At 43.7% G+C, this 9,276-nt stretch overlaps 1 protein-coding gene across 2 annotated transcripts in view; it reads right to left on the bottom strand.

Moving 5' to 3' along the window:
• Positions 1 to 4,478: 4,478 nt before the first annotated feature.
• LOC120913405 (rho GTPase-activating protein 11A-like) overlaps positions 4,479 to 9,276 on the bottom strand; it is a 54,954-nt gene continuing 50,156 nt past the window's right edge. For both annotated transcript variants that reach the window (XM_040323295.1, XM_040323297.1), the window contains exon 14: positions 4,479 to 6,341. In XM_040323295.1, the coding sequence (XP_040179229.1) occupies positions 5,404 to 6,341 (938 nt within the window). In that variant the 3' untranslated portion in view covers positions 4,479 to 5,403. The remainder of the gene's footprint in view (positions 6,342 to 9,276) is intronic.

Below are 9,276 nucleotides of genomic sequence, written 5' to 3'. Positions count from 1 at the left end.
GCCCGCATTCACACCTGAGCCAGGCGTTTTATTTATTAGCCAATAGAGAAAAATATCCTCCGTTTCATCATTTGTTGCTATATTGTTCAGCTCTTTAACCCACTTTTATTTTCTCTAAGTCAGGGGTCTCAAACTCAAATTACCTGAGGGCCACAAGACAAGTTTTCATATGCCATGGGGGGCCACGTGCAAACTTTCAAACTTCAAAAACAACAGTACTGGTGTCAGCGAACACATTAACCCCCAGCACTGGTGTCAGCGAGCGCATTATTACCACCTGCACTGGTGTAAGTCAGGGTTTGACAAATTTGCTTGGAATCTAGGAGCCAGCTAAAAAAGTTAGGAGCCAGAAAACGCACCCCGTCCCGACGAGCTTGCGCGCAAGCGAACACATACGTGAGCAGCGCCCGCATATGTAAACGGTGTTCAAACCACACATGTGAGGTATCGCCGCGATTGGTAGAGTGAGAGCAATAATTCTAGCTCCTCTGTAACTTAAAACATGCAACATGTAGATTTTTTTAAACGTCGCCTATGAAGATTTTAAAGGGTAAAAAAGTTTGTCGGCATTCCACAAGCGGACACAATTTTGAAGCGTGACATGTTGGGTATGAATTTACTCGGCGTAACATTATCTTTCATAATATTAAAAAAAATTGGGATAACTTTACTGTTGTCTTATTTTTTAATTAAAAAAAGTGTAATTTTTTCCCAAAAAAGTGCGCTTGTAAGACCGCTGCGCAAATACGGCGTGACAGAAAGTATTGCAATGATCGCTATTTTATTCTCTAGGGTGTTAGGATAAAAAATATATATAATGTTTGGGGGTTCTAATTAGAGGGAAGAAGATGGCAGTGAAAATAGTGTAAAATGACATTAGAATTACTGTTTAACTTGTAATGCTTAACTTGTAAAACCAACGGCCACCACCAGATGGCGCCAGCTCACATCTGGTGGTAATAACTTGTAATACCAACGGCTCACCACCAGATGTCACCAGCTCAAAAAAAAAAAAAAAAAAAAAAATTATTTTATTTTTTTTGCTCCCCTCACTTCCACCCTGCCTGAGGGCCATTTATAACTGGTCCACGGGCCGCAAATGGCCCGCGGGCCGGTACTTTGAGACCACTGCTCTAAGTGTTAGGGTTTGGGGCTAATTGTTTTATTTATTATTTATTTTTGTAATGGGTTAATAATGGGTTAGTTGTGCTGGCCATAAAATCGTCTGAACAAACTTTTGAAAAACGAACGTTCGGCCGTGAGCGCAAATGATATTGCCATCATGTAATGACCGATTAATCGTTCAGTGGACATAAATAAAAAAAATAATAATTTTTTTTTTTTTTTTTTTTTTAAATATACCTAGTGCAGAAAGTTCAGACGGGAAACACATTAACCTTCCGATTTATCGTTCGTTCGGCAGAACATTTCCAAACTTGTCCTTTGTTTTTTCGGCACAAAAATGTCCCAACGATTATCGATTTTGTGCCCATTAACTGTTCGAAAAACAAACGAACTGTCTGAATTTCGGCCGATTTTTCATATAGTGTATGGCCAGCATTAAAGCCGGTTCACACATGGGCAGCACGACTTGCCAAGCGACTGTGCACGGCGATCTGCACACAACTTCAGAGGCGACTTGCAAAATGACTTCTGTATTGAAGTCAATGCAAGTCACCCTGAAGTCGTCCCAAAGTAGTACAGGAACCTTTTTCTAAGTCGGAGCGACTTGAGTTGCTCCTATTAGAACGGTTTCATAGTACAGAATGGAGCGCAACTTGTCAGGCGGCTAAGTCGCCCGACGAGTCGCCCCTGTGTGAACCGGCTCTTAGGGGTTAACCTTAATGCCGCATACACACGGTCGGAATTTCCGATGGGAGCTTTTCCGTGTGTATGCCCTGGACTTTTTCCGTCTGAATTTCCGACGGACTTAGCTAGAGAGCAGGTTCTCAATTTTTCCCCACGAAAACAATTCCTATCGGAAAATCCGTTCGTCTGTATGGAATTCCGACGGGAAAAAAAAAAATACGCAAGCTCGGAAATAATTTAACGCATGCTTGGAAGCATTAAACTTCCTTTTTCTCGGCTCGTCGTAGTGTTGTTATTCACCGCGTTCTTGACGGTCGGATATTGGTGTGACCGTGTGTATGCAACACAAGTTTGAACGGAATTACGTTGGAAAAAACATGCTTTTTTCAGACGGAAATTCTGCTTGTGTGTACAGGGCATAACCTCAATATTTTAACCCTACCTCTAATATTAGCCCCTAACAAAAAAAAGTAATAACCATAGGACTAGGGGATGATGTTAAGGTTATTCAGGATAGTGGGTAAGGGTCAATATTGGTGTTAGTGAGCAATAATAGAGCGAGTAGGGGTTAGTAGAGGCGAGTAGGGGTTAGTAGAGACGAGTAGGGGTTAATATTAGGGTTAAAGGATAATCAAAGAGTTAGATAGCGGGGAATATTAGGGTTTTTAAGGTTATTGGTTAACATTAGGGTTAGGGGTTAACATTAGGGTTAGGGGTTAACATTAGGGTTTTTAGGGTTAATAATTAAGGTTTGGGGGTCAATATTCAGGTTAGGACATATTAGGGTTATTAAGGTTAGTGATTGGGGGTTAATATTAGGGTTATTTTTTTACTATTAAAATGTATTTATGTATTATTTTTATTATTAATATATTCCATTTGAGAAAAAAAAACAACATGCAACACTACACGCTAAAAGCGCTTGAATCAAGCATCAATGCATTTCTATGGAACAAAAAAAAAAACGCTTCAAAAATGCACCAATCTGCCCCGATTCCAGCTACAAAAAAAGCGCTCCAAAACTTGCAAGCTTCAGGCGTGATTTATTTTTTCTCCTCCAACATTTTGGAGCTTCGAGCTCCAAAGTGCTGAGGTGAGAATGGGACTACACACTGTACAACTGGATTGAATAATCTCCTCTTAAAGTGACCTGCCTGATTGGATACAAATTGGATGGCTTAGTTAGAGGCATCTTCGTATTACACAAATGTTCGTAAATATAAAAAGGAGAGTGTACAATCAGATTGTATAGGGTATGTCCAGATTCTGCATTATTAAAACAATGTAATAGGAGGACAAACCTAAAATAGGACTTTAATTTTTTTATATATATATATAGGCAGAATTTTTTATTACAGAAAAGACCTACCAGGTCTCTTCAGCCCATTCACACAAGCATAGCGGGAACACGCATTCCATTTGGCTTTTTTCACACATTACGCCAAGGCACCATAGCTGGCCTAATATATATAGTAGTTCCAGAACCTTTTCAGTCATAAAGCGTAGGGGCATTTTTTTCTTCCCACCAATTACCAATATGGGAGCATTCATCCCACCAATTACTACTACGGGTGCAATCTTCCCACTGATCACCACTATGGGGGAATTCATCCCACTGACCACCAATGTAAGGGACATTCTTCCCACTGACCACCAACATAGGGACCTTTTTCCCCACTAACCACCAGTGTAAGGGCCATTTTCCCCACTAACCACCAGTGTAAGGGCCATTTTCCCCACTAACCACCAGTGTAAGGGCCATTTTCCCCACTAATCACCAGTGTAAGGGCCATTCTTTCCACTGATCATCAACATCAATGTAAGGGGTATTCTTCTCACTGATAACCAATGTATGTGGGCATTCTTCCCACTGATGACCACTATGGGGCCATTCATCCCACTGTTGACCAGCATTCTTCCCTCCTACACCACGCTGGAGCACCAACATATTTTGAATTCCTCCATGTTGAAAAGGTTGGTCTAACACTTCCCCACTCTCTCCTAAACTGAAAAAAAATTGTGGGATGGGGTTAGATTTCAGATCTCAAAGGATTCTCATCACTTCTAAAAAAAGGAAATATTTATTGTTAGTCGATTACATTGAAAGTTTTAGCAAAACCGCACAGTATTTAAAATACATAAGAATTAAAAACACAGAAATATGAAACAGACGTTTAAAACAAAGTGAAAACAGATTGGACGACAAAACAATACACACGTTTTAACTCCCTCACTTTTCAAAACTTACACATTCAAAACAAAATTGGTTACTCACATTTTGGGAATTCAGAGAATCACCCATGACCTTAAAGTGGAATGATTAATGCACCTTATTTGGATTTAGCATAAAATATCCTGGTAACCAACCACAACCAAGCTTTCAAAAATGAATGCTAGGGAATGCGGGTATTCAATTGGCTGTTATGGGTTACTACAAATAACAGATTTTTTTTTTTGGTCTGTGCTATAGTATCAATTTAACGCCTAATTGTTTCAGTTGCATAAAACAAATAGTGATAGTGCGAGCCTCATGCTATTTCCTTTTTAAATTGTTAGATATTATTATAAATCTTGACTTCAATTACTTAAAACTAAAGTATAATATTTATTGCATATTTATATACCTCATACCTGAAGGGTTGCTGGGTAAGCAGACAATCATTGACTACTACAGGGATAGCCATGATCTTCAAGGTCCTTTGCCGAGCAGCTCCCCCTCTGCATACTGGCCACAAGGGGTGGTGCAACAGGAGTAAACCCTGCTCGAGGTGTCTGCGTACAATGCCCATATTTCACGTCCAGGGAGTGTTACAAATTATGAGCAAGCGCTGTCTAAGCGTGAAACGCGTCAACATCTGGTCTCCTTTGTGCTGCGATTTTTATATTTTGCGTCTTTAGACATTCACCAATAAACCAACATCCTTGTATCTTTCTTCTTATTCCTGGCCATAGAGAGCAGCTCGCTTGTAACTGCCCCAATTGACAGATTGGACAAAGTAGAGATTGTGATGGCATCGCCCCTCCTCTCCACCTTGTCAAATCAGCAAATGCCTTGTATTCAATGTAAAACATACAAGACAATCTGTGGACGGTGACACAGGACCGGAGGATTCCAGCAATCACTGTAGTAGCACCAGGAACAACTTCCCCGGTAGACTCAGGTATGAGATATGAATCATTGCTTCAAGTTGGGCCAACGTAAGTACACAAACATAATTGCAGGAGTTCAGCTTTAAAGGAACGTCTGTGTAGCAACTCTTTGGCTGCGCTAAACAAACTGATTTTACAACACATTAACATCTATATTGATTACTAGATTTTAAAATCACAATAAATATAAATCCAAGAAATACCACTGAAAAGATTAATTATTAACTCTAACTTACTATGTGACAAGTTAAAAGCTGTAAAACGGTTTCAAAAATATTTGCAGTGCCCAGCCTGGCTACAAGGATAGTACACCTTTCATTTGTCAAGAAGGTCAAGCTACCATTGCACCTATAATGATAGCAGTGCAGTGATGTACTCGGTCATACCGGGGAATCCATGGCAAGATATCTAACCAGTGACCTCAGAGTATACCAACCCCTATTTTTATTGACCTGGTAGATCCACTGTGTCACTTATAGGTTCCAGTCTAGAACCAATTAGTGAACATTTTGGAGAACTGAAATATTGTCTTTCCTCCTCAACCATGTCCTTGAAAATGAAAGCCTCATTATCTAGATTCAAAAGTGCGTCCGATAGCTGCCTCTCAGTATCGATTGGGTTATCCTCAAGGGACACTTGGCGTCTCGCTTCCAGGCTACGCTGGCCCCAGTTGGTCAGAGTAATATTTTTACGACTAACAAATACTTGTCGGTTCCGTGCATTTAAAAGTTTTGAGTTGCCACTGCCAACATCGTCTGATCTTTTAAATCCAATCTGGTCTCCATTTGTCCTCAGACCACAGTCCTGACTCAATGAGCGCCCAAATCGTCTTGCCCCTTTACGCCTGATGGTGTGGGTGGCCAGATTTTCCCAGTCTTTTTGCTGAGGATCCAAATCAGGAATACTAGATGTCCAAGGAAAGCTAAGGACCAATTTCCTTACACTGCGGTATTGGGACATGTGACCATTAGACCTTCTGAAGGTCGAAACGAACTGAGAAGAGCCCAGTTCATCCAGAGCGCACTGACTGTTGACATCCTGAAGATCACCTGTGTTTGAACAGTCTTTCAAAGTGTCGCTGTCAAATACCTGCATATATACATTTCCTGTAGAGAAATTCAGCCCATCATCTTGGCTTCGGTTTTCCTTGTTTATGGTCAAACTGGTCTCAAGGAATGCTTCTTGATCTCCATCAGCTTGAACACATTCACCCACCTTCTCTGGCATGCTTAGTGAACGACGTAATGTCCGGCGTTTTTTCTCTGAACTTGCTGCGTCCAACTCATTTACAAGGGCCAGCGACTTTAAGGAAGGAGAGGACCTCAGTGAAGGAGGAGACGTTGGACGTTCAAGAGAGGAACCCTTGTTACCTGGGATATCAACTGGAACAATGGAAAAAAGAAAAAGCCAGATTTTTGATTTGCATTAGGAAAGTGGCAAAAAATAGGATTTTATACTCACCGTAAAAAAAAATTCTCTGAGTTCATGGACGGACACAGCCTTAATCTTGACAAAGTGGGAAATAACCCTTTCTGCCTAGTCACTCCTAAAGGAATGCTAACAACTTCAAAGCTGAACAACCCCGCCCAGGGTGCGGTCCTACTGGCTATATTCCCTCAGCCTGCACCAAGCAGTTCATGTCGTAGCAGGCAGTACAAACTTTAAAAAAAAAGAAGGGTGGGTGCTGTGTCCGTCCATGAATTTAGAGAAAAGGATTTTACAGTGAGTATAAAATCCTATTTTCTCGTTCATAAACGGACACAGCCTTAATCTTGACAAAGTGGGACGTCCCAAAGCAGTGTCAAAATGAGGGGTGGGAACAGCATAAAATTAAACTTCACCCCAAAACAAAACAGAGCTCCTCAATTGAGGAGTTGTAACTCTAAACAGCCGCCTGCAAAACTTTGCGGCCAAAGAAGCATCCGAAGATGCACTCACATCAACTTGTAAAGTTTAGTGAAAGTGTGACCGGGCGACTAGGTCGCCGCCTTACACACCTGGCAAACAAACGCTTGATGTCAGAAAGCCCAAGAGGCACCATTGCCCTGGTCGAATGCATCGTGACAGGGAGGCACCCGACCCTTTATGTCGTAAGCCTGATCAGGATCTGTCGGATCCACCTCGAAATGGCGGCCGATGAGACCGCTGGGCCCTTCTTGGGACCAGCCACCGAAACAACCAGTGAGCCTGAATTCCGGAATGGAGCAGAAACAGACAAGTATATTCTTGGAGCTCGGACAACGTCCAAGGAATGCCATGTCGTCTCCTTAGGATTCGATGATGAAAACACAAGGATGGCAGTACAAGGTCTTCCTTGAGATGGAAGGTCGAAATGACCTTAGGAAGAAAAGAAGGCTGCGGCCGCAGCACCACCTTATCCTTGTGGAAGATCAGATAGGTAGCCTTTCATGACAAGGCAGCCAGCTCAGAACCCGTCTTAACTGACATAAAAGCCACCAAAAGGACCACTTTCTGAGAAAGTGTCAAAAGGGAACTTCCCTAATGTTCTCAAATGGTGGTTTCTGAGGCACCTAGAGGTCATGCCGTTAAAGCCATTGACTGTAAAGCAGGATGACCAATGGGACCTTGTGACAGCAGGTCCTCTCGTAACGGTAGACGTCAAGGTGCGTTTGCTATTCAAATCCCCACGGAAGTAGTGGAGGATGGACCGGAGGGGCCACATGCCGAACTCCCTGCACAAATGTTCTCACTAGAGAGCGAGTCGCCAGGGGTCGCTGAAAGAAAACCGCCAGGGCAAATATCTGCCCCTTAATCATGCTTAAAGCAAGCTTTTTGGTCCACCCCGCGCTGTAAGAACAGCAGGACTCTGGACACTATATAAGTCCGTAGATTCCACTTAATTTCCTCGCAAAGGGCTAAGTAAGCTCTCCAAGTGCGATAATAACTTCCTAGCCTTTCTCATGGTAGGAAACACAGAATCCCGGTCTCTTAGTACCTGGCTTTCAATAGCCATGCCGTTAAAGCCAGCGACTGTAAAGCAGGATGCAGTATAGGACCCTGTGACAGCAGGTCCTCTCTCAGTGGTAGACGCCAAGTGACGTCTGCTACTAGCCGCACTAGATCGGTGTGCCAAGGCCAATCCGGAGCAATTAGGATCATAGGAATCTCCTCTGCCTCCACTCTGCGAAGCAGAAGAGGCAGGAGCTTTAGAGGAGGGAAGGCATAGATTAGCCGGTACTGACTCCACGGCACCACCAACGCATCTGTCGCGTCCGCCCATGGGTCTCTTGACCTGGCCACAAACCTCAATACCTTCCGATTGAGTCGAGACGCCAGCAGATCTACGTCTGGCGTGCCCCATCTTGGGCAAAGGAGCTGAAACACCTCTGGGTGCAAAGACCATTCTCCTTGGTCCAGCATCTGGTGACTCAGGCAGTCCGCAGGGAAGAAAACCTTTGCCTCTGAGGAGTCCAGAATCAATCCCAGATATACTAGGCCTTGAGTCGGTACCATTACCGACTTCTGAATGTTCAGTAGCCACCCAAAGTGTCTGAGGGTCTGACAGGTTATAGACACGCTCACCTCTAATTCTGAGGCTGAAGCGGCTCTCAGAAGCAGGTCGTCCAAGTAGCCCACGATAGTGATAGTGCCGATGCCCGGCCAAAGGGGAGAGCCACCAATTGATAGTGGCCTTTCCCCGACCGCAAAACGCAGATATCTCTGATGCTTTGTGCATATGGGGACATATAAATAGGCATCCCTGAAGTCCAAGGATGCCAGAAAGTTCCCTGGCAGTGAGGACAGAGCGAACCGATTCCGTCCGGAATCTTTGTACCTTCACGGAGCAATTGAGGGCCCTAAGGTGCAGAATTGGGCAAACGCCCTCCTTCTTTGGTACTATGAACAGATTGGACTAAAACCCCTGAAACCGTTGCAGAACTGGGACAGGAATAACCACCCCGCATTTTAGCAGGTCTAAAACTGCCCCAAGGTTGTAGCTGGAGGTTCGAGGGAAAAAATCTGTTTGGTGGGCAAGATAGAATTCTTTCTTGTACCCTGAAGACACTACTTCGCAAACCCACCGGTCGGGGACCTGAAATGTCCACCGGATTGCAAATTCGCGAAGACGTCCCCCCACCCGAGAGATGGGTGGGGGCAAACCTTCATGCGGACGTAGCTTTGTCTGCAGGTTTGTTGGGTTTGCGAAACCAGGGACGTCTGTCCCTGAGCAGGCGCTCTTTCGGCCTGTGGTCTTTTACCCGCTGTACTGGCTGGACGAAAAAAAATGCTTGTGTGCGGTAAAGAAGGGCTCTTACCTCCTGTGGCATCTTAATAATGTCCTCCAGGGAAGCTCCA

This window comes from Rana temporaria, chromosome 9, assembly GCF_905171775.1.
Source record: "Rana temporaria chromosome 9, aRanTem1.1, whole genome shotgun sequence".
In the NCBI taxonomy this organism is placed as follows: Eukaryota; Metazoa; Chordata; class Amphibia; order Anura; family Ranidae; genus Rana; species Rana temporaria.
The sequence above is the reverse complement of the archived record's forward strand: the minus strand, read 5'-3'. Positions and strand labels throughout refer to the sequence as shown.